Source organism: Pleurodeles waltl, chromosome 2_2 (assembly GCF_031143425.1).
Source record: "Pleurodeles waltl isolate 20211129_DDA chromosome 2_2, aPleWal1.hap1.20221129, whole genome shotgun sequence".
Lineage (NCBI taxonomy): Eukaryota > Metazoa > Chordata > Amphibia > Caudata > Salamandridae > Pleurodeles > Pleurodeles waltl.
Window position 1 is genome coordinate 969267632 of NC_090439.1, and position 26239 is coordinate 969293870.

A 26239-nucleotide genomic window follows, 5' to 3' on the forward strand; every position below is an offset into this window, starting at 1 on the left:
AGATGGTACTCAGAAGACCTGGAATAGACTAAACAACACTGTAAACATCTAGAAAGCAAATGAAGAACTAGCCATGACACCATAGACAGAACTACCTACAAGGCTGCACTCAAATGCTATTACCAGCAAATAATATAGACCAAGAAAAAAGCACTAGTGGACAGCTCAAACAGCTGCCAGGGGATCTTTTTTATCATTAAGGATTTCACTTTACCCTCAGAGATCGTCAACAACATCATTGCCTCTGTGACAACCTATACAACTTCTACAGCAACTTCGCACACCAACCCAACCCCAGAAATGCGTTGCTAACCTACCCAACTCCAAACAAGGTAGCCACCTGGCCAAATGGACAACCTTCATCAGAAACTACAAAGTGGCAATCATGCAGGCCATCCAATCACGGACCCCACTGGATCCATGTTCCTACTATATCAACTAAGCAGCGTCCAATCCATCTCCTGGCTCACCTATCCAGCAAAAGTAATTGAGAAAGCCATAAAATGCCATAAAAAAATCCAGCTAATGTCATTGAGAAAGCCATCAACCAGTAACTCACAACCCACCTCAAACTTCACCATCTTCTAGACAAAATTCAATCAGAATTCAGAAAGAACTACAGCACTCCTCACGGTCACTGCTGACATTCGAACCATCCTGGACAGAGGAGAAACAGCTGCCCTCATTCTGCTCGACCTTGCCAAGGCCTTTGCCACTGTCTCCCATAACACTCTCAGAAGACTCCACAAGACTGGCATACAAGAATCCACTCTCAAATGGATCTGTTCCTTCCTCACGGGAAGAACACACAGGTTCAGGTCACAACATCAGAGACAAAGACACTGCTATGCAGAGTCCCACAAGGATCTTTCCTAAGCCTCACCCTTTTCAACATATTCATGATACCTCTCGCCAACATCATCCGATCTCAAGACATCACCATCTTCTCCTATGCAGATGACACACAACACATATTATCCATCACAGACAAGACAACCACCACCTGACCCAACTACACTAACTGCATGACCATGGTACCAGATTGTAGGCAAACCAACTGCCTATAGAACAACTCAGACAAGACAGATGTACGGATCTTCAGCGACAAGACCTCCCCATGGGACTCCACCGGGTGGACTTCAGAGCTAGGACCAACACCCAGAGACCGCGCAAGAAATCTAGGGATCACCCTAGACGATAAGCCTCACATGATAGCTCAAGTCAACACAGTGTGCACCTCCTGCTTCCCCATCCTACACATTCTGAGAAAGATCTTCAAATGGTTGTCTAAGAAGACCAGAAGGACAATCACGCAAGCACTCATCACCAGCAGGACTACAGCAGCACACTATGCCGGATTTCCAAACAACTCCTACACAGACTCCAGACCATCCAGAACACTGCTGCAAGGCTCATACTTGACCTCCCTCGTCATTGCCACATTGCACTGCACCTCAGGAAGCTTCACAGGCTCTCTATTCACAAGTGCCACCATTCCAAACTTCTCATGCACACATACAAAGCCCTACAAAACACAGGATCAGAATAGTTGAACAGCCCCGTACCCTTTCACCAACCCACGGACACCTATGCTCTACCTCTCGCTCATTTTCCTGCTTTGCTCCATAGGCATGGAATTACCTCCCTCAACACATCAGAATCTCCGCCTTACCGCTTGAGTTCTGCAAGAAGCTGAAGGCCTCGCTCTTCGTATGGAGACCACACATATAAACGTCTGCGCAAGCACTAGGTTACCTTCTCGGGAAATTAGTGCATTATACAAACCAACATAACATTACTGTCAGCATCTTCCTAAAGCTAGAGGAATATGGGTGACTGTCTAATGTGGCTATGTTAATTGACAATGGAGGTGGCTTTCGGCTGCTTCATCGGGCTTCCCACTGATGGGAAAAAGTTGATGAGGCATCACCTATATTTGCATAACAAAATGTAAATATCTATAAATGAACTCTAAAAATATTTCTTATTTAAATACATCAGCAGTTAGAAAAGCACAAATAAAGCCCGTATTTGTAATTCTGAAGTGTGAGAAAACACTATACTTGGTGATCTGCAAATGTTTGCGAGGTGTATAGTTGTATCATTAAAACCAACGTCTATGGAGAATTTGCTATGTGTAAATGACAGTGTGCTACCACACCTTGGTTTAATAATAATGTTGCAACAGTGTGCTCTAAAATGCAGCACTAGCTACACACTGCACCTTTACCACTCTCTAGCCTAATGGACGTGATTCATTTGCTGCACTTGTACTTTGAATGACATTTGGATTTTTCACAGTCCCTAGGAGTTCACTGATGTAATATTGAGCGCAGCACACCCTGTCCAACCAGGCCGTAGAGTGCTCTGGTGCTTTCCAGCAAGGTTCACACTCTAGTGATCCCATTAGATACATTCCAACAGAAAAGCTGAAAGGTTGAAAAGAGGACAGGTTAAACAGGTCTTTCAAAAAAGAATTTCAGAACCTATGTAGGTACCCAAGTTGTTCAGTACACCTTTCGTTCATTGGACCCAGTAATAAGGAGGACACACCCACAAAGCAAAACAGTTTCCTCCTGGTGTCGCTTTTCCTCCTCTTGCACGCTGCTTGTCTGAATCCTTCAGCGCCTTTTAGAAGAATCTTACCTTACACACCATCATGGAGACAATTAGTATACCATCTGGCAGGGAGGTACTTCTCTGAATAGTTGAAAGAAAGTGTAGCTGCCAGTTGTTTTACTGAGCTTTTTTTATAGGAAGTGTACAATCACATCAAACAAAGATTGTTCATTCCATCTGGCTACACATTTTTGTAGTGTATACATGTTTCTCTATAGTCTTTTTACAGTTGCAGATAACTGCAGGACATGCAAAATAGCAATTTCTTCAAGGAGAGTATTGCAGGCCTTTTTTACCTAACACTAGGCTGCTGGCAGTGGGTTTCACATCCCTTTTTACATTGCTTTGTCGGTAGCTTTGCCACTGAACAGCAAGCTGCAGCTTGCTTGGAACTCACCTATCATTAATATAACTGGAAGATCCCCTTTAATGAGCAATGATCCTTCTGCATGCCTGGAGAACACGCTAATAAATATTAAAAATGTAAAATTCTACAACAGACACCGCTTTCTTCATTAAATTCTAGACAGTACTTCATGTTTTTTTTTTTTTTTCATGAAGGGTACAATGGTATTCAAGCATGCCGAATTCTAATACTGTGGGCTTACGCCTGCCACCCTCGTCTTTGTGACTCTGCAGCCACACTGCTCTTTCACCTTAGTTTTCAAGCTGCTAACACTACACTAAGAGTTTTGTTTATCCAATGTCATATAGTCACAAGTGATCACAGGACATCATGCACACAATATTTTTGCATTCTTGTGATTAAATGTCCTCCACGTCACGGCCTCCAATGTTGGTAAGATTTAGCAAGCATGCAGTGATGAGACTAAACTTGAATCCCAAACTAGGCTGTGGTTGGATAAAGTTCTGCACTGCAAGCAACAGAACCCCTGTTTTTATACTCTGTGTGTGCCCAAGGGAGTCCTCTAGGTGCCACCAGGAAGGGGAGCCAGATTGTCTTTGAAAGCATCAAATATGACCCTACTGCAAAGGAAGCGTGAATGCAAAATATCGTTTTGGCGTGGGGCCTAAAATCATAAGACTGCCCTCTTTACTGCTACTCACTGCTCGCACAAGGCCTTTGAGACCTTCGGCTAGGTATCTGTGTGCAAAGCGACAACAGCATGTCCTCTGCAGGAGCCATCCACAAACTCTTAGTGAAATTACAACTCTCAACCAAAGTACACAAGAAAAATGTCAGATATTAAATTTATTTTAGATATGCAATAGATTTGGATGAAGTATCTTACGTCGGCACATGCAGTCACTTCCTGGTACAGCCTGCCACGAACAACTAGTGATGTCTATTACACAGTTTCACTATCTTAGTGCTAATTGTAATTGTTAAAAAATAATTTATTCGTAAGTGAAAAATGCCTCATTCGTCACATGCATGTTTTGTTTACTTTTAAAGTGCATAACAGCTGATTAAGAGGAAGGACTCACATACACACCTGTCTACATTCTGACAATGGACATAATATTGTGATTTACTGAACATTTTGCCAGCGCTTACTAAGCTTGTGTCATCCTTTTCTGTGAAGTTCATGCATCCGTAAAACTAGCCCTGGTGCAATTGTTCTATTTCTGTATGGCTTCCACTGGTGACCACCTGTAGCTGCTGTAGTGCAGAGGTAGTCATCATTACTTCCTCCAGGGGTCTCACAGGCATACTACACAGTGATACAAGTGTGAAGGGGGTTTCTGTATCATTATGTTGTTTTTAACTATTGGGAAACCATTGTAAAGTTCTACAGGAACTCCAAAATTTCCCGTGCTGGCTCCACGTAATGTTTCCATTTCACACAGACTTTCCTGGTGTTCCTCCATCATTGTGTGGTCACGGTGGTGAGATCACTTTCATAGTCACTTTGAAAGATGTGGAAGCTTCTGGTGGTTACTCGCGCCTATGCAGTACTCTCAATTGAGGCTGTTGGAGGAAAAAGGAAATAATATCAGCATTCATCATAAATCATGTTATTTAGATACAGAATATCATGCCATTTCCAAAATACTGAGAAAAAGAGATAGTTCTCAATCAATTAAGGAGGGAGATTCAGGCTACTAATAATCCATTGCCACAGCTAACAATTTATTTAATTAAAAACATCTAGCAGAAGGAAGTTAAGGATATCATCCAATTTTTTAGATACATTTGGAATTGCTAATCCTCCTTCGTTAAATGGTAAACCCTACAAAGTTTGTAGTATGTTTGAGGGTAAGAGTGCAAACCTGCATAGTAAAAATAGAAGAATATCCTTGGTGAGAGAGTATATTTTATCCAGGAGGGATAGTTATCATTTGCGGCAAATTTTCATTTTACCATGAGTTTTCAACCATTGATTGATAGTGTATAGTTGTCACACTAGAGATGTTTTGGAAAATGATTCTCCTAAGACATGGGATAATTTGATATCAAATAAATTGTCTGAGTTTTCTTTACGATGATTGGGAGAAGGCGTTTAAATTAGATCTTTGAACAATTTATAGTAAACCCTTAAATTTGCAAGAACAACTAGGCTAGGGTTATTAACTTTTTGTCACAGTCAAATTAACTTCATTTTTGTAAAAAAATCAAACAGTTTTTGGTCTTCAGAAATGCAATGATCTACACCAGCGCAGATCAAATAATGAAAATCAGGAAATGTTGAATGAAGCTGGATAAGAGTTCAATCAATAATAGAAAGCACAAGGGGAAAAAAAGACAACCATCTTGGGTCCATCTTTTTATTAGTATGCAGAGAAAGCAGACATTTGAATCAAGTAATGATTTTGGCTTGTTATATAACAATTTCACAAAAAACATACAATTCTTCCCAGACCTCATTTCTGTTACTATCAGCTACAGACTATTCCACAAGAACATTTGAAAAGTTTTGGCAGTTATATATTGTACATCACATCAATATCATATACAACTGAAACATCATTATTAATTATTAGAGTAAATCCATCTCCTTCTGGTTGGTCACCCCAGATTTTTTACCTTTACTCAATATTTTTGCTGGCTTTACAACTCTGTGCACGTTACTCCTCCTAACCAATAGTAATGTGCCTGTGCTCCCGCTTTAAACATGGTTCAACTGGCATTCTATAAGTCGCTAGTATATAGAATTAAGTGTAGCCAGGACAGACTGCAGCACATACTGTGCCATCCACTACAGTGGCAGTACAAACATGGCTTCAGGCCTACCACTGTAGCCTGACTGTAGCAGTGTAAAAACTGCAATTCAATCTGTCAAAATAAACCCTCATGATGGGCCAAAACCTTGCTTTTAAAAATTTATATAGGCCTTGTAGCTCACAAGGTAGGTGCATGGTATTTAAAAGTAGGATATGTAGAAATGTAATGTTCACATGTTGCTACAGTGACCAGACCCAAAAACTATTTGCACTGTTGGAATGTTGGCTGGGCCAATGAGAAACACTGGGAAGGAATATTAAATACTAATACAGTATCACGGGAAAGGGACCAGCTAAAAAAAAAAAAAAAACACTATTTTTATTAGTTATTAAAATCCAATTCAGTGGTGATGTCAAATTGTTAATAAATATAAAGGAAAAGTCATACTTTTAGAATGTTACCCTTTACCTGCCTGAATTTTCCAGAGGCTAATAGGGTTTGGGAGCATCCTGGGCACTACAGTATCAAATTCTGCTTGACATTTCTGCTGGGTTTACGTATAACCTGTGGGGCACAGCTGAAAGAGGACAGAGCAGGATTCGAGACAAATACCTGTAGATCCACTGTCTGGTTCCTGAAGGGCTCTGGTTTTGTCAAAACAGACTATCTCTGGGTTTATTGTGGGTAGAGTGGCTGACTCATACTGGATTTTAGTGTTAGATGTGAGAGAACATAGTCCACTCCCCACATACTCCCTAGCTCTCACAGCCCAAGTTTATGTGGGTGAAAAATTTGCCATTTAGAAAATGCTGAAAGTGGGTTTGTTTGGCCCTGGTGAAACTTGTACCCCATTTTACGGACAAGTGAATGAGTGTGGGAATGAGTCATTCCCACCCTCTAACTAGTACAAGACATAAATCAGCACCTGCCTGCACCCACTTGAGAACACTTCCTTGTTATGCGGAAGGACAGACCAGAACTGGACCTGCTGCTTGTGACCCAAGAGGAGACCTGATGGACTGGATCTGTTCCCTCTTGCACCAATAAAAAATGGACTCCAAGGGGCTGATCTTTTGATCAAAGTCTGGGGATACAACAATTTACTAGAGAACTTTTCTTAGAAGTACCCAGGTGACCCGTGACAACTAACCCCGCTGTTGGCCTCTGCCTGATACTCTATGTATCACTAAGTGCTTCCCCTGAGGTCTTGTGGTGAATTGGGATTTAAAGGACTAAGTCAAAAAGTAAAATCTTTGACCAGGGCGAACCTGATTGGTGTATCTGAGAAACACTCCATCGCGGTCAGCCTTTCAGGCAGTCTACCACTACCACTATCATTGGCACTTTGTGCTTGTTGGTGCTATTTTGACTTAAATTTTTAAAACATCATGTCTCTGGTTCTCGTTATTGGAGTTTGTCATTTTGTTGATTAAATTCTACTCAATTTATTCTAATTTGGTTTAGGATTATAATTGTTTTGCATTTTGACTTATTACTGTTTTGGTACTGCATAAATAATGTACAAACTGCCTTCATTTAAGGCTGTCTGCTCTGTACCATAGCTACAACATGACTGAGCCCAGGTTAATTTAGTGAAAGTGAAGGTTCACCCTGCCAAGGGTGATTGTCCCTTGAGGTGGCTGGTCACCAACCCCAATTATTAATCCAATGTCCAAATATGCACTGTTGCCAACATACTTATCCTCATTCATTGGCCAAGGGGGTAGAGGTAACAGGTGCTGCACTAAAAGTACTGTGTTAATTTTTATCAAACTTGAGAGGAATAATAACGGACCACTATGCAATGGAAACCAGGTCACACTTCTCTCAAATAAAATACATTGTTGTTCTCATGTCATGCAACCTAAATACATTTTATGGAAATGGTGCACCTTGAAGAAGACCCAATAGTACTAGGACAATCAGTGGCCAAGTCAATCCAGTTTTCTGCCCATCACTGTGACAGAGTATATTAGATTTCTCCATTAAGTGCATTATTTCTTGAGAGTCCACAGTGTCTTTTCATAAGTTGGTTTAATTGAGCTACCAGATAATATTCTATCACCCCGTTTTCTTTAATTGTTAACAGTATTTTCGTCACCTGTCCTTTACATGGCATCTTGAAGGGGGATAATTTGAAACTGTGGGTTGTATTGGAACGCCCACGCATATCGTTTTGAACTTACCAAAGGGAAAATACTTATATATTTTTGACTTTTGTGTAGTTGTGGGTGCAAAGATGGACAAGCCAAAGCAGAGAGACTAGTTTAAATGAAGCTAGGCATGTGTGTTGAGGGACTGGAGCTGGCTGACTCTGGGGTAAACCTACTCATATCCATAAAACATGCATATGTATTGATCACATTTTGACCTTCCCCACACATAGGCTGTTCCTTATAGACATGTAAATGGGAATCTTTACAGTTTTAAGCATTGTCGGGTATTGGGGACACTAAGTTGAGTAGCACTAACTTAAGGCTCAGACAATAAAGAATGCGGGAGAGGCAATTGAAGGACAGGAGATGAAAGAAGAATTCCATGCTAAAAATAAAGAATGGCTCTTTTTGGACAAAACTGGGGACACTGGCACGCCTGCTGCATGGGACGGATGTAAGTCAGTATCCTGGTGGTATCCTCATACATCAACATCCTAGCGAGCAGGCAATTGCAAAAGTAGGTAGAGCGGAATAGTACAGGGGCAGCTGCACCAGGTGCTGAGATTGGGGGAGTGCTGTATTTAGAAATAACCTACTGGTTTAAGACCACATGCTGCAGAATTCCTTGTGTGTCCAGCAGTTTTCAGTCAACAATAAAAATATCAAGATAGTTCTGGTGATTAACTGGAGAGAGATGGAGTTACGCCTAGCTGCAGTTGTGCCTCATCAGAAAATGGCACAGGGAGTGAATATGCCTGCTGCACAAAACATGTACAATGTAGATTACAGAACTGTATTTTATTTGGATAGCTCAGTGGGTTACTGCTTTTGTGATACAGTGGATTTTGTTACTTTCAGCTCATAAGTTACTATCGTAGTATAGCACACAGACCTATGTACTGTCATCAAAGAGGTGCATTTTGAAGTTAGCGGTCTAGTTGCTCTCAGAGACGCTCTATAAGGGACATGTGTGTGCTGATGCCCCAGTAGTCTCGGTGTTGTTCCAAATACTCCAGATGCTTTCTTAAATACTTTTAATTACACTTTATAAATCCTAGTCAAATCAAAATCATGCAAACTGGATGGTATACATTAGAACGTTATTTTTGTTTAGCCCCCCCCGTCTTCCATTATCCTAATGTTGCTAAAAAGGGTTAATTTGGGTGGAAATACATTCTAATTCGAAAAGCCACCTCCAACAACTGTGGTACGTTTTAAATCCTAGGTTTTTGCTTTCCAAGAACACTCTTAAAAAATATTCACTACTGGATGGCAGGTGGTTCCTACACCTTATGGTCCTCATTGTCTAATGGAACATTTGCTATGGACGGAGCTGCGCACGTATGATCCCGTGTCTCCGTATAATGTGTATGTGATGTAAGGTGCTCTGACAGCCTGCGCTGGTATGAGTAGCTCTACAAAAGAAAAATGCATGTGAGAGAGGGGGCTACGGGGACGTGAGGGACCCTGTTGAAGGGCGGTAATGCGAGAATCCGTGGAGGAGGCGGTGATTAGGGGATGCCAAAAACGTTTTGTCGCACTGGGCACCACCAGCGCTAAAGCCGGCCCTAGAGCACAATACATGTTCTTTAAGATCAACCAGAAACACTGTCAGAGGTCCATAAGGCAGGTCACCTGCTTGCCACCAAAGGTGGGCTGAACATGTATAGTGCTAGAAAAAAGCCCTGGGTGCAGTGGTGCCAGGTGAGAGACCGTTTGACCAGTGCTTAATTTGTGAATAAAAAGGTGCCAGTGCCCAAAACTCTCCTCTTAAACATGCGGCAGCTGCAATTAAAAGTACGAGCACATAATAATGAGGCAGCGTAATCCTGAAGCCACCTCGGGCCTCTTCAATCCATTTACAGCCACTACCTGCCCCTTCAGCTCACTCTTGCAGCTTCCTGCTTTTCCCCTTTCTGACGCTTTTTCGTTTTTCTCCTCCCCCGTCTTTCGCATGTGTCTTTTGCTCGCAGTAAATGCTCGAGGCAGAAAAATAAGCCCCGGCCCTCAAAAATAAGTGCCGGTGTTCCGCACCGGAAACAACAACCACAAATTAAGCACTGGTTTGCACCTTATTTTTAAATGGCTCCTGTGCTACAATAGACAAAGCCAATTGTGAAACACCTTACAATAAAAATAGGTGTTTTTGCACCAAGGCTTTCGACCATTTATAGACAGTTTGCTATGCATAGCTCCCAAATGGTAGATACTGGGCATAGCCTGTTGGGAATCTGACACTTTCGTGCACCACTAGTGTAGGTCGCACGAGAAAGACATCAAGAGATTTCCAGACTATTCTAAAGAACAAGGGTTTACGTTGCTAAAATGTACAACTGATGTGTGGAGAACAGGAGTTACTTTACAATCCAAAACAGTGCACCATGTGAAATTATTCTTCAGCAAAACACATTTTTCAGTGTATAAAATGCCGTTAAAAACACAGGGCAAGCATCCTAACGCAAGAACTTTAAATCGAAGAACAGACAATTAACAGATTATGGATTCCTCTTTGTTGTCCATCCTTGTATGCCATTACAGGGTACTTGCAAAGCTCGTCGGTTTAATACGAAAAGAAGGCAATTACTGACAAATAATGCACTTTAGGATTTGTACTGTAGGTTGTACAGCAGGGTGTGGTGAGAAGGGGTGAGTTGGCTAGTAGAGGGACAGGCTGCGCAGTTGAGCCACAAGAAATAGAGGTAAAAGGTGAAGAAAAAAAAAGCTTTATAAAATGGTACCCTCATCCCAGGTAATTTATTTTAACGAAATAAAAGCTGGGTCGTCAAAGATGCTGAATTGTTAGGATTCACTCAGTCACCTTTTCAAAAGGCATAACTTCACCCTTCATTTTCAATTGCGTCTATAGAACATATGCAATTGAGTAATTTTATTTCAATGTGAAATTATGGTTTTGCGTATCCCACACAAGTGAGATCTCACTCCTGGTTTCCACGTAGTTCAAGAAATAACGGAATGGTGAAGATTAATTAGAGCACTTTTTGGAAATCATAAATGCGGCAATCCTATATTGGGTGCATATATTTCCACCAACATGATTAACCATTCCCCATGGTTGTCATAAATGGTAATGCATCTTCCCCATTGCCTACATCTTTGTTTAGGTGAAAGAGGAATCACCCCATGGTAAGCCAAACAAAAAAGTCTTGGATGTGTAAAAGGCCACGATTCGTTGAAGGAATGGCCCATTGTGGAGCCTTCCCTGGTGAGCTTTAAGCAAGTGCATATACTGTAGAAAAACTACATCACCCATCATGCTTTTAGGCACACTGATTGTCCTCGCTCATTTTGTGTTATGAGTTCTTGCTCCAGCTATAAAGTGAGAGCACTTTATTCATGTTGACAATCAAGGTATTCAGTCATGCCCGCCCTTGCTACTTCATTTCTACTTTGGTGCCATTTCAATAAGCACTGGCAGCATGCTTGTTTGATTTCTCTGTCAAATTAAAGTTTGGATATTTTCCTCTTCATTGAATTCCACTCCCCCCTCCAAATCGACAACATAAAACATTGCAGAGCAGAGCGGTTGGTGGAGCATTACTTCCACATCCAGACAGCATGTGCAGGCCAATTAGTTCGACGGGTGTCCTCCATGCTCCCAACACAAGTCACTGCCTTGATTGTCCATCAAAAGAAAATGTTGTCTGTCTCCCACCTGTCAGTAACATTAAGCAGTAACTCTTTCATAATTGGTGCCCACTTAGTAGGTTTGAGTAGGCTGTTCCACAAAGGTATTGTCAAAGGATGCTTTATGTCCTATGTTCGGTCAGCCCTCATCAGCATTTATTTCATGGCGTGCAGAGCAGAATCCTTTTTTTTCTATGTCACTATCGTTCATGCCCTTTGTGTGGGACAGGAGTGACTAGACCCTGAATCACCTTCACGCAAGAAGCTGATTAAGTCTGACTTTCAGCTCCATTGGAATGCCAGACTGAAATGGAATCTGCATTTGTAATTAATTACTTATTCACTTAGTTTGGCCGGTCTCATGGAGACTCCATTTAGAAGAGTAACTTGTGACAGATCTTGGCACAGGAGGAGCTTGCTGTCCCAGAACATTAGCATGCCCATAGATACTGGTATTTATTTTCTGTTACTCTTAAGGCCAGGACGTCTCTCGGGAAAGCCGAGCCAGTGGGGTCCCCTCCTTCAACCTGTGGACTTCGTTAAGATCTACTTCACTTTCTATTTGCAGACTGAGTTCTCTCATCAATGTTAGTCATCATCACCCATACTGAGCCTTTTAATTTGGATGTCGTCCCACCTGGACTGATCTCAAGGGCGTCACCTCCTACAATCCTTTCTTCAGTGATACTGCTCGGAGTCTAAAGTGCTATCCTATCCCAGTGGTAAGATTTACTCTAAAGAAATGCTATCAATAATGAATAAAAATATGTTCCGCATGAGACGTTAAATAGCTGCACATGGCCGTCATCATCTTGACAAGCCCCAAACAGGAAGAAACATATGTTAGTGTTAAAAAAAAAACCTTTTGAAGATAACTGAGGTGACCTGATAAAAAAAATCAGGAAAATTAATGACTGACCATAGATTTTATACTACTCACTTTATTTCAGTGATACCTGAAATCTCAAAAACAGAGTGTTTTCCAATGAAGGCTTTGTGGGGGTGCGTGCCGAGATTATCTTGGGGAATGTATTTGGAGAGATACACAACTAAGTCAAAATTATATAAGGCATAAGCACTCTTTTTGAAAAATGACAGAATACTGATATCCTTTTCATTTACACTCTCCCAGTTTACAGTGCAGGGCTAAAAAAGTAAAAGGAAGGTAAAATAAAAACAAAAAGCATCAACTGAGAAATCCAGTGTCCCTGGTGCATCAGCGTACCTTTAATCTAGTTAGAGCAGCAAAGATTGTTCTCTTAATAACTTATTGCGTTTTTTCTTATTTGCCAAGCAGTGTACCAGACATAAGTGATCAATACAATATCAGTAAAGGAAAATAGATTCGAAAATATCTTGCAACCAACATATATTAAAAATGAAAACGGTGTACTTATGGAACGGCGGCCGCACACTTTGGGTCTTTTGTAAACTCTGGACAGACTGCACAGTATCAGAAGTGTAAAACCCATTTATTGACTTTATGAGCACATCTATGTCACTATTGACTATATAAGTTCTAGCTTTGTTTCTTAAACCCAGGGGCGGCTCCTCCAAAATGGCGGAGGAGCATCGCCCCCCTGCGCAGAGTCAGGGAGACAATGACAAAATGATGATAAAACAATTTTATTATCATTTTATTTGTCACTGTCTCTCTGACAGCTTGAAATGTGGAATGCAGGGCGGGGACGGGCCTTAGTGGGGAGGAGTGGTGAGCACTGTAAACCGACATGCGCACTTGCATTTTTCCAACACTGCTGTATTACACAGCCGGGTTGAAGAAATGGCACTGGCTCCCTGTGCCTGAGCGAGCGTCAAACCAGCCCACTCAGGCCAAACCCAGAGCTGCTCTCATGCTTGGTTTAGCATGATAGCAGCGTCTGGATTGGGAGTCTGTGGTGTCTCCCCAGAAAATAGGGAGCAGCCGGCAGCAGCGGTAGGTACGTTTTTTTAACGTTTTTTTTTTATACCCCACTCGACACCCCCCTCCAACACCGTCCCACCCCACCACCCTTGGTTGAAGGTAGCCGCCACAGTTTAAACCATACCAGCTTCAGTCTGAGCATCCTTACCCATCCTACATTGAACATTCACCGCTACCTCAATCGTGTGCTGCAACAATCGTGGTCAGATGATGCTTGGCAGCAAATCCTGAACAGCAGCTGATATCTTTGTGACTGCCATACATGTGTGATACTAACTCCACGCTTCTCTGCCAAACATAAGCTCAACCTAGGACTGTTTTACACATCTATGCTTTAGTATTGCACCAGGAAACGGCAGGAGTATCCTTTGTGATGGACTCCAGCACCAGGACAGTTCCTCTCACAGTAAGATCCAGAGTTTCACAGTAAAGGGACTCAGAAAGATATGGCACACCTGTCTCCCATCCCTCAGTACGGTGCATCTATGAATACTTACGGGTACAAATTTAGTACTTTTATGAATTTACACATATTTTCAGAAGTATGCTGTGGAAAACTGTAACAATGGCAGGTTATCAAGCGTGCTCTGGGAAAAACGTTTGTGAAATATATTTTAAAACGTGCACATTTATGCAGCTGTATTTGCTAATGCGAAACTCCACTGAGGAAATCTATTTGTTCACCCCTCCTCCCCGCCAAAGAACATACTTCTCCAGCATTCAATCCGATTCTCACCAAAGGGATTTCCCGCTGACCTTGTAAGGCATACATTTCCTAGACTTTTAGGTGGGAAAGGGGCCAAAGAAGTTTGTTAATAGCTACAAATACATTTCTTTGTGGGTGTACACAAACTGACAGATTATTCCAAACCTGGAAAATCCACTCCGCGCCAGACCCCATGCCTGTGAGTTGATGCGAAACCAAGTTTTCTGAAATGAAAAAGTCGCTTTTCACTCTTACAAATGCTATTTGAATGGACCACCCATACTCACATACGCAAATAGCTTTGTGAATCGAGCCTGAGCATTCAGGTTTTTCCTAATCAAAGACATTTGCTGTGCCATGAACACAATCACGGATCTGTGCTTGAGGGATGTAAACAATAAATGCAGTTGGGATGGTGAACTATCACTGCTCTTTATAGAAAATGGGGCTTATTAACAAACTGCATTGGGTAGTGCATTTAGTAGTACTACAATCATACTACTAATGTACTACAAAATGCTGTTCACAAACCTACGTTAAGTATCCATTGTTGTACTAAATGTGACAGGGACAGAGGAGAGTGCTTTGGAAAATGGGCAATACTTATGAATAAAGGGGAGGGGTTAAGGGAGGAGAAAATAGGAGGAGTTTAGGGAGGAGTTTACAGAGATGAATGTATGTACCCACAGAAGAGTAACCCCACTGCTGTTCACAGACAGCACTTCTAAAGTTACTACAGCCAAAAAGGAGACAAAACAGTAGATGTTATTTAAAAGGTTTATTAAACTTTAAAAAAGAAGCATATTTTTTATGTTAAAAAGTAATGTAAATTATACAGCTATTTTAAATATACAAATACAAAAATGCCACAGCACTATTAACTTAATTTTGAAACAAATATTTAATTAATGTAAAAATATTAAATAAGAAATATTTTTCTGAAGTTTAAATTGCGAAAACAAATCCACCTGGATTAAAAAAAAAATATTTTTTATAAGTTTTAATAATAATTAGACGTGATAGACTAAATAAATATAATTTAATAATATTTTAACAAATATTGGTACATTTATTTTTATATTAAAAAATAATAAATATTTTTGATTTTTTGATACATTTAACATTTAATTAAATATATACATCTAAAAAGGTCAATATAAATTATTTTCATTTAACATATTTCCTACGGGGCTCTATTTTAAGTCCATGTTTCCTTTATTTTCACTCAAAGGGTATTGCAGTATGAGTGTGATTGGCCATGTGTAGTGCTGGACCTACCACCCCCTCCTTATTGTCGGTAATAACTCACAGTTACAAATTTGGCTCCTCCCACCATTTCAGGAGGTGGAGACGGGTAAGTCTACACTATTAAGGAATTTTAACCTTCTAAATGTTGAATAGCCACAACTAGTAAATTTACTCAAAAGTGCAAGAGTAAACATACATGGATTAAGTACTCACAGGTGTAAGCTAGGTTTCTGAATAGCCCCCAGAAACTCCAGATAAAAAAAGATTCTTACAGCATCTAGCCTCCTCAATCTGCTTTATTAAACTGTAGATTCATCCTCCACATTCTGTGCGAGTCTTTCAGACCAGCTGGCCACAAAATGCGTATATAAGGTCTGATTTGGTGACTTGATATGAACCACTCATCAGAATGCGGTCATTAATCTCCAGACTAGGATTGTTCCTCTTAAACTTCAATGATAAGAAAAGCAATTGCCTGAATAACCACGTTGCAACATGCTGTGACAACCACCATTCAGACTAACCGCTTCCTGGTCTTTCCCACATTACTTCCCTAAATATGTTGAACTTCATCATATGTGTACCCCACGTTATGGGAATGTCTTTGTGAACGTTCTCTAACCATAAGAAACAAATCTCCCAGTTCTGTATAAATTGCTCAGAGCCAAGTCTTCCATATATAATTTCCTTCAACACAGAAAGTAAAAATCACAACTGTGACACCTCCTCTCCTAATCTCTACTGGTCACCTATCATTACCTTTTTTAATCTCCTCAATACTGAGGAACTCAGCAATTGCTCTTCACTTTTCAGTGTACCAAATATGTGAAAATTACTTACTGGTAAGCTTCATTAATTCGATTCTTCCTTCCTTGTCCCAGGACTTACTCACTGACGATTTATCCTCCACCCCCTTAACAGTCATCACTTCCTAAACTTTTTTTCCATGGATGACATCAGTTATGCTCCTATAAACTCCCCTGCCTCAGAAAGCATAGCCTGATTTACAAACCCTCTACCAGATTGTTGATGAAGGCTCTCTAGCTGGGAAAGTTGGGGGGTCATAAGTACTGGGATGAGAAAGAAAGAATCGGAGTAATGAAGATTAGCGGTAAGTAATCTAGACATTACCTCCTCATCTCTATCCTCATCACATTCCTTACTCATTGAGGATATACCAAAGCAGTATGCCTCCATCACGGTTAAAAAGCAGACCAGCTGCTTACCCCTGCTAATATTCTTAACTTCGATATCATAAGCTCTGGATGGCTTGCCCACTTCTCTCTTGAAGCCATGGAGAGAGAAAATAAAACTAAAACCTTTCTAGGCATAACAGCATGTCATGACCTAAATGCAATTTTCTGTATTGGAAACACACAAAGAAATCTCCTTGTGTATTAAAAAATGAACTCCAGTTGCCCTGGTATCAACCAATTATATTCCTCCTCAGATAACATGAAGGGCATTCATTCCGGAAGATGATAAAGAAGCAGGAAATTAATCATATAAAAAAATTACAACATTTGATAGCAGTGGTATAAAATATTCTCACATCCACTTAGAAATATATAGTAAGGGTTCCTTATATCAAAACCATTATAGAAGATATACAATAATGTTTCTCGAGTGAAGAATATTGGTTTAACTTCAGAACAAAACAGAAGACCCGAACTGGTAGAGAATCTCCGACAAAGAACTTCCAAAGCATTTTTCAAACAATCTGTAGAGAAAATATCCTACTGATTGGTTATCATCAAGAACTCCAACCACAATTGTGGAGTCACCTGATGAAAAGGAGAATTATCTTGAATTGGATGGCCAGAAACAACCTGCACTAACTGACCGGGTGCTTTCTAGTACCATACAAAACTTTGCATTCCAATCTAACCATCTCTCTAAAAAGTGGGGCTCACAGGATTGGTTTACTCACAATTAAGGGAAAACACCACTATATGTGTGTTTCCCACTGAAAACTTTTCAGTTGTGTGAGGCATAACATAATAAACATACCAGCAATGTGCATGTCCACCCCAAGGGCACAACCCAGTGCCAACAACAGGAGTCGATTACTACTCAACCCAACAACACCCATCCATTGACCCAAGGAGGAGGTAAGGCCAAAAAGACCCTTCATTACTCAAACCCATGGCCACCAGGTCAACCACAAACACCTGGAAAGACGCATCTTTCCACCAAACCCAGACATCATGTATTAGAAGAAAACAAAGTCTAAAAATGAGAAACATAGGTGACACACAGATCTGTGACATGCTTTAGATTAACCCCAAATTAGGATAATTAAGGGCAGCCCTTTCTTAAATGTGTATTTATTTCTTATTTATAGCAAGAAATATAGCAAGAGACTTGTTTTTAACAACCTTATGTGGAAGAAAGATATGCTAAAAAAAATAATTCATTTTTAACTCAACTGTTGATTTCCCTTCTTTTAATCATCTCAAAACATATATCTTTATAACTGAAAAGCTGAACATACAGATCCTCCCTCTGCTCTTCACTAAGAAAATATCTTCACCAAAAATATCAAATGCAATAACCAGCATCTCTCGGTGCTCTATAGGCCATCCTTTAAAATCAGCTAATTTTGGGCTGCAAGTGCAGGACCTGCAGTAACTTCTGTCAATTTGTGCTAAAAGGCTGCGTACAGTTAACCCCTTTTTGTATTTTGGATAGAGGGGTTGAAACACATATTTGACTAGAGCGTGAGAAACATTGTCTAATTTCACACCACATTTACATACCCCAACCTGTAAAAGCTCTTACAATGTTCCCCTTTGCTGTACCTCTCCACATGGTCACATATAATGATGTTTTGTTACCAACCCTAACGTACCCTCTGTATAGACAACAGAAGGACAAAAAAAAAATGGACCAATCGAGATCAGAACTTGAGTCAATAGAACAAGCACCAAACGCTCAAATAAATGCATCATTCGAGCCATAACCTCTAGCAGAAGAGAAGGGTGATCTACAAGTTCAAAAAAGAAAAATTATCGAAGACCTCAGGAGATGAGAATAGCAACCTTCCAGTTTCCAACCTGCCAAGGGAAATGTCTGTAAATTCACAGCAGCATCCTTATTTAACCCCTGAAGGTAATCCTGTTTGAGAAAAGAAAAAGATAAATGGCTTTCTAGCAAAAATAAGTGCCCACCTTCCTTCAAGCAGGGGGGGCATAAATAAGAAATTAATACACATTTTTCCATAAACAGGATATGCAGTTCATCAACCCAATGACCAGTAATCCTACAACATCTGGCGAAAATAGCCCCAAAAATATGAACAAACATGAGCACCCTTTAACCTCATACCTGCAACCATTAGATTGCGCCAGAGCCCACTTACCACGCCATTGCCCCTGGTGCTTGAGAGTGATTATAAATGTGGGAGTAGCACCACTTTCAGCCTTAGGCACACAGCACCTACTGTGGCAGACTCAGGACCCAGGCACTCCTGGGATCCAGAGGGAGCTGGCACCCTTACGGGAAGAGCTAGGGAACCCAGTTGGACAGCAGACCAGCCAATCCTACAGTATAACTGTACACCCTCCACATTGGAGAGTCCAAGTTAACAGGAGAACGGCCATTTAACATTAACATATAACGACTTAAAAGAAAACAATGCAGGCCTGTGCGCTTTAATAGACTTTTCATCAAATCATCAATGTGGATGGACTCGTCCTCCCCCTGAAAGAGAACAATGCAGGTCACTGCACCACGGTTCTTCAATTCGAGACACTCTCCCTAGTGAAACACATGAATGTGAAGGCCCTTGCACTGATCTGAGAAAGCACGGATACTGTGTTTCTTTCCACTTACCAGGAGTACACAGGAGTGCTCCACAAAAAAACACAAATCTAGCCTGCTGTGAAAGGATCTTCTGATGAGCAGGCCCTTGCTCTGCATTATTCGCATAGATAAAACAGTCCTCACCTCCTCGTGCTTGAAGGCAACCCGGCCTCTGCACCGGATGGCGCTCCCAAAGCCACCGAGTGGTTCACTGTTCAGGCCTTTCTGAGGCAGGCCTCCCAAACTGATAACCTTCCGAAGCCTCCAAGCTGTTGTGGCATGCCAGTGAATCACATCAACCACTTTGGTCCTAAAATATAAAATATTTCTCCCAACATAGGAAAAGATTGTGCGAGGCCACTGCACTCCCTCAAAACCTAAAATACTGACGCATATAGCAAATAAAGGAAAGCGCCACTGCAGAAAACCTGTAAGTGGAAACGGGAAAAAGCACAATTAAAACACAGTATTTGCCTTCGGATGCAGGGGAGTTTCTAGGAGGAAGGCTAGTGTCATCCAAGGATAAAAAGAGTTTGTGGAATAGTAACTGTGTGGAAGTGGAGGCTAAATCCTCAATCATTAGGGAATGGGAGGAGGACAGAGATGAGGAAGTAAGGCCCTGTTTTCTGGTTTGATAGTCCTCTGCTGTTGGAAAGTTAAGTCCCACGTGACAGCTTCCCCTATGGATTTTCAAGCTGGGCAGCCTGGGAGGAAGAAGGCAGTGGACCACTGACTGCTCTCCTGACGTGTTCCCAGCTGGAAGGCATTTGTTACAAAGCACCACCAATTACTTTGATGTGCGGGTGATGCTTTAAAACAATATCGGTAAAGCAAATGCAAATATGGGGGTCTGCAGTCCCTTGCAAGCCTTCCCTTCCAGTCCAGAGGTTCATCAATTGCTACCTGCCTAACTAATATTCATTAGGAAGGAAGAGTGTTTTTAACGGTCTTGGACTGGACATTTTGTGATACAGCATATTAGTACATGGGTCACAAATCAAAATGACAGGCAAGTTGCAAAATGAGGTGCACAATTTGCACCCACTACTTGTGGCCTGCCTTTACCTGTATCAGTTCCAAACCAAAACGTAATTCATTTTAAACAATTCTACTAACTTTTTATAATGTATATATGATTGTTTTGCTACTCTAAAACAGAGGATTTTACTTCCAACCTGCAGGTGAATCACAATTATGTAAACATAGAAACCTTGCAGCAAAGACTGAAGGTGAAGGATGGCAGTACACCACAGCTAATACGTTTTCCCTGTAATACAACACCGTTGACGCAACATTGTGGAGTACAACACAATGCTTTCTAATAAAGTGCATTGATCACAATGACAAAGGTTAACAACTTGAGTTACTCTCCTTGAAAGCATACAGATTATTTATTTAGGCTATGTGTAAGTCACTGCACCTTTTACAGTCAGCAGCAGATGTTCACAGGTTTCTAGCTGGGATGTAGCTCAGAGCTATTTTTCCACGAATTTAGAGCATTTTTCCTCAGCCGCCTCGTGGACGGTGTATTTAGCCTTGAATTTGACTCTTCAACTGGCAGCCACTGCAGAGCTCTCAGAATAGGTTAGATATGGTCCTGTTTAACTAGGTTAATGCACCTTTTGGCAGCACATTTTCTTGCCATTGTAGCCAGGCAATGAGCATTTTGGAGAGGCTTGTGTAAATTATGTCGCAGTAATGCAGGTGGGGCATAAAAATGGCCCTGGTCAGTTCCAGAAAATGGTCATTTGGAGGAGTGAGAAACTTCTTCAGAGCAGTCCAAGCTGGAGATTAAATAGTCTGACTAATGCTTAAGCTTACAGAGCAACCAGAAGTTCAGAGTCAAAGGGTGTCCCAAGTTCCTAGGTAGTGAGGTGGTAGACAGAGGGTCCCAAAAAGGTCTCCCTTTCTCCCATTATGATGATCTCAGTCTTGCTTCCCTTCATGCACAGGGAGCTCTCTCATTTACTGGAGGCTATAATTCAAGCCCGGGGGGTGCTGGTGCTGTTTAGTCTGTGGAAGTGTATTTCCGTGCGATCTGAGTGTATTTGTAATCATACTTGTTAGTGATCGAGATGCTGTGCTAGGGAGTGTGTGCAAAAGTTGATCAAGAGGCAGGATAGGGAGAATCTTTGCGCAGCACGATACCGGACAGGTGGACGATTCAGATGTTCCAATCATTACTTTTTGAATGTGGTTCAAAAGAAACGGTTGAAACACAAACTAAGGCAATATCCCCTATTCCTGTAGAGTTTTTCAGTCTTTTTTTTGTTTTACAACAGTCATAGATCGTGAGTAGACCCAAAAGTAACTTTAGATGTTTCTTGTCTTTATCCTTTAAAAAGAGGAGTTCCTCCCTTATGGCCGCTACAGCTGTTTTGTTGCTGCTTGTGAGTCGCAATCCAGTCGGTGGTCATGAATGAGATGGTTTAGTCCCACGTACTATTAGAGCTGCCTCGTCACCCCCTTTTTCAAGATCTTGATTAGGAAAAAGAGGTTAGAGATGGGCCTTTGCTTAGCAAGGATCTTGGAAGCTGCATTTGCAATTTTTAAATGATGACTGTATGCTTCCGATGCCTGGCTCCTGAAAGGAGTGAGGCACTTATCATATTTGCTGAGCGCACTGCAAAAGGATGGAGGACTTGTTTAAGGCCTATTGCTGAACATGGATCTATAGGGGTACTGGTGCTTTTTCTGGCAGCCAACCATATCATCTCATTGGTCTCTATGGACTGAAGGAGCCAAATGACCGTGATGTCACTGATGGTGTTTTAAGTCCATTCCTAGTTTTAGTTATATTCAAAGACTGTCTCTGTGATCTATGATTCCCTGCAATGATTTTCTCTTTATGGTTGCTGATCATCAACCTTCTAAGCCATCAGTGATGCAGAGAATACATTGCATGCCCACAACAGTGTAGAGGCCACACTAAAGGCAAAGAGCATTTATCCATGCATGTTGTTTGTGCAATGTCATTGTTCAGCTTAGATATACTTGCAAAATTCGATAAGCTAACCTATTCACCATCCTGAAAGTAGATCAGAAGGTTGAAGGATGGCTCAATGAGTTGAATGCTCATCACGGCGTAGATGGGCACGTTTTAAAGTTGAACCATAGTCCAAGTCAGCCTTACCTCCTTCTGTACGTCAGTATCTTTATTACCACTAATTTTAACTTTGCAGCTCTTTAAAATGGTAGAAAGGATGCCGAGACATATTATTAATGTTATTATTATTATCATCACTGGCTATCTAACTTTTGGTCAGATCTGGAACCAACCACTATATTGAGATCTTATTACCAAGATGCAGTGGGCAGCAAGAGAGAGGCCGTGAGCCACAGATCATAACACTTGGCCTTTGCTGGATTTTTATTTTGGGATAAATATTTTGCTGCCTTATCATGGGATAGAAGTTTTGCTGTTTACAGAAGACCTTTCATGTACAAACATTGGTAAAGACCTTGAATGCAATTTAGATTCTAGATCTGATTTAGTCCTACCAACTACTGTCATGCTGGAATCTAAATTAATTGAGATCATTTAGTTGACGGGATTGAGGGGGACATTGCTGAACTGAGTAGGATAGCAGCGGGATGCATATTGAAGTCTATCCATACGTAAACTCTCGTAACGGTAATCTATGTTATTCTTGTGTATGTATTATTAGTGAAGTGTTTATGCAATATATATACATATATATATATATGTGTGTACATATATATATGTATATACACATTTTTTTAAGGTACACATCTTACATATCTACGGATGCTGGATGAATCGGAGCACTTTGTACAAATTATTTGTCAGCCAGTTCAACAGGAATGACTTTCTTATAAATGCTCTGTAACCACATCCATAAGAAAGACTTCATCATTTTTCATTAGACTTAAGCTAATTGCTTTATCCACAGTACAAAGTGCTACTCATTTAGCTGGCAGCAGGATGCATTGTAAAAGCCTTTATTAAGAGCATCCTGGACACGCAGAAAACACCCTTCCTGGTGCAGCTGTGTGATGCAGTCTAGAAAGGCTTTCTTTTTAATCAAACTAGTCAATATTTGCAGAGTGGGGGTCTTGACTGCTGCTCAGCTCCAGTATCTAGTTCTAATGCTGTGCTCAGTGTGTTCCAGTGCCTGTCGATCATTTACAAATATTGGTTTTACTGCTGGTTGAGCAGCTTTGCCCATGTGCCTCCTCAGCTGATGAAGCAAGAGATCACTATTGTGAGATGCTATAGAGATGGAGGAAAGACTCTCTGAGAGAAGAGAGTTTTTTTTATTTATTATTTGGTGAATATGACAGTGGAATCTATAGATGCAACGTTTCCATGGCACAGGATCAGCACATGAGTTTTAGATAAGTGGGTTCTCAAATGTTCCAATAACAGACTATGCCTAAAACACAAATTTAGTCAAGAACCACAGAGGCCCAAAGGAACACATCACCTGATCCGTCAGGTTCATTAGAAATCTATGGCTAAGTACACTTTTCACAGTTGCTTAATCCTACAGAATCAGTTAATTGAACAGTAAGGCTGATTTTGAAGCATACCAGATGAATCACTTGATGAATATGGTATCCAGACTGCCTCATCTCTACAATTCAGCCTCACAAAATATGATATTCCATGGTAAAACCAGCCAGACCTATTGCCCAGCAGGTACTTAGATGAACCATATTGAATAGGCTACTGTTGTAGCAATATACACCACTAATTCAAATCTGATTTAGGACATTTGAAAATCAGTGGTGGCCAGTACATTTAGCAGGGAGGGGGTGGTTCTGGCACAAACGCACACAAACACTCACATTCATAGATTCACACATGCACTCATACATGCACACGCATCCATTCACAAAACTCACTCCCAAATATTCATGTGAGCTCCAAACCTTAAAAATAAAATCATACTTACCTGTACAACTCGGCCACGGAGATCCTGGGGAGGGGGGGTGGAGGTTAGGACTGTTGCCTTTCCCTCATCAGCTGACCTAAGGTCAGCCAAAGAGAGAAGGTAGCAGTTCCTCACTCGGGATGGGGGTCAGTGAGACTGCTCACCCTTCCACACTCTGTGAAGAGGTGTCAGTGAATGACACTTGGCCCTGGGCACTTTGGGGCTTAGAACTGAAGCACCGCCTTTCGAGACAATCAGTGACGCTCCCCCTCATCACGAGGGTCAGGCAATGAGACGCTTTGCTGAAAATATCAGGTCCACAGGAGCTGTGACTTCCTCAGCCCGGCAAAGCTCTGCTCAGGCAGCCAGAAGCCTGCACATTCAGCCAATTAGGGCATGTCTAGCTCCTGGCTGCCTGACCTGAAAATAAAGAGTGACTGTGAGGCTGACAGATATTCTTTATAGTGGCCAAAGGGTGAGGGGAGATGTGGCCCACTCAGCCCATTAGGATGGGCTGCAGCTGTTAAAAATGCAAAGAACTTACTGCTGTTATTAGCCATGCTTCGAACCCGAATTACTTAAAACAGAATTATTAAAAAACACAAGCAAATGAAAAAGATGGTGGACATCCATAACTGCTTGAGTAAACAATAAGAGCATTGTGCCTCGGCTATCTTGGTAAGTATCCGGCAAATACTCTTCATGAGGAAAGCAAGAACAAGAACCACCAGCCTGACAATACAAAAAATAACCAGACCACTGGCCCACAAATTATGTCTTACAACATTGACCATGAGGGAAAAGTCCTGACAAGATGTTCTTATACAAATACCCCAAAGAGAGCAACAAGCTGCTTAAAGATCTATTACAGGCTACAACTAGTCTACAGTGACACACAAGCTTAACAGTAGTGTAGCGTTCCATTACCTGGAAAATGGTGTCCTAGGCATACAAGGGTACTCTATCAGCATAGATGCCAAGAGCAAAATATTGTCTGCTGTTTTAGATTAGGCAAACTTGAGATCCAAAAAAATCCAAGTTTCTGTCATTAATGTACAAGGGATTGGAAATCTGCAGTACTAGGTCCTATGATATGGAACAACCTTAGTATTGATGCTTGATGAGATTTACAAAGTTATTAATCCTTCCTTTTCAGACTGAATTCCTGTGTGCAATAAGATAGTGTGTTTCACTGTAGTGAATGTGAATGATGGAGCACCAGGGGAGAAAAGCTCAATGGGGATTATGCCCACTGAGTGAGATGGAAGTCTACAAGTCAAGGTGCTCCAGGATGTGCCAACAACATGTAGAGAGTTAGAATCCGCTTTCAGGCAAGCTCTGCTTTTATAGTGCAGCTCACTCTGGTGGGGTCCCAGCTTCTCGCATACACAGCCAGCACACCTGAAACCAATTACCATCAGGGAGTGCCTGTAGAGAGGCACTGTCACAGAAGGGCAGTGCCTCAGCAAGTTTTTCAGAATAAGAGTCTACCGGCTAAGAAATTTCCTAATGACCAGACCTACTCCTCCTGCTTTCTGTCTTGACTGTTTCTGTATTTTGACCTTGTTCCCTTCCCTGCTTTACTTTCCTTCCTTTTCTTAAGGAGATTTCCTTTGATTTTTATTCCTCCCTTATTAAGTTATTTCTCTTGCCCTAGTTCTCCTTACTTATTTCTCCACCTCATCCAGTGAAGCTATACTTGGGGGTGCAGAAATCACAATGACTTACACTTGTGTCAGCTTAAAACCACTCCCCAAAGTAAATTGTCACAATTTCTCTGAAGTTCCAGCTGGGCAAATAGATCATTGATCCAGAATGCATCAGTGAATTGTGGATCTTGGAGTTCACTTGATAAGCCTGGCCTCTTAGTGATGCACAAATGGAAAATATTGTATTGTATTGTATTGCAGCATTTCTAAAGAGCTTATTAGCTCTATGTGTGGTACTGGAGTGCTTACTTGGGCAGCAAGCTATGCCATAGAGGTTGGTGTGCGGTTGAAAGAGTGCTGTCTTTCCTTTGTGATCCTTGGTGGAATGTGTTTCCATGTTGTGTGTTATGACCACTGAGGTGTGGTTATCATGTTTTAGGATGTACAGTGTAGTGGTGTGGTG

The 26239-nt window shown here is 41.2% G+C and overlaps 1 protein-coding gene across 1 annotated transcript in view; it reads right to left on the reverse strand.

Moving 5' to 3' along the window:
• Window positions 1-3819: 3819 nt before the first annotated feature.
• SAMD12 (sterile alpha motif domain containing 12) overlaps window positions 3820-26239 on the reverse strand; it is a 1150632-nt gene continuing 1128212 nt past the window's right edge. The window contains exon 5 of the mRNA XM_069220652.1: window positions 3820-4552. Coding sequence (XP_069076753.1) covers window positions 4530-4552 — 23 coding nt within the window. The 3' untranslated portion in view covers window positions 3820-4529. The remainder of the gene's footprint in view (window positions 4553-26239) is intronic.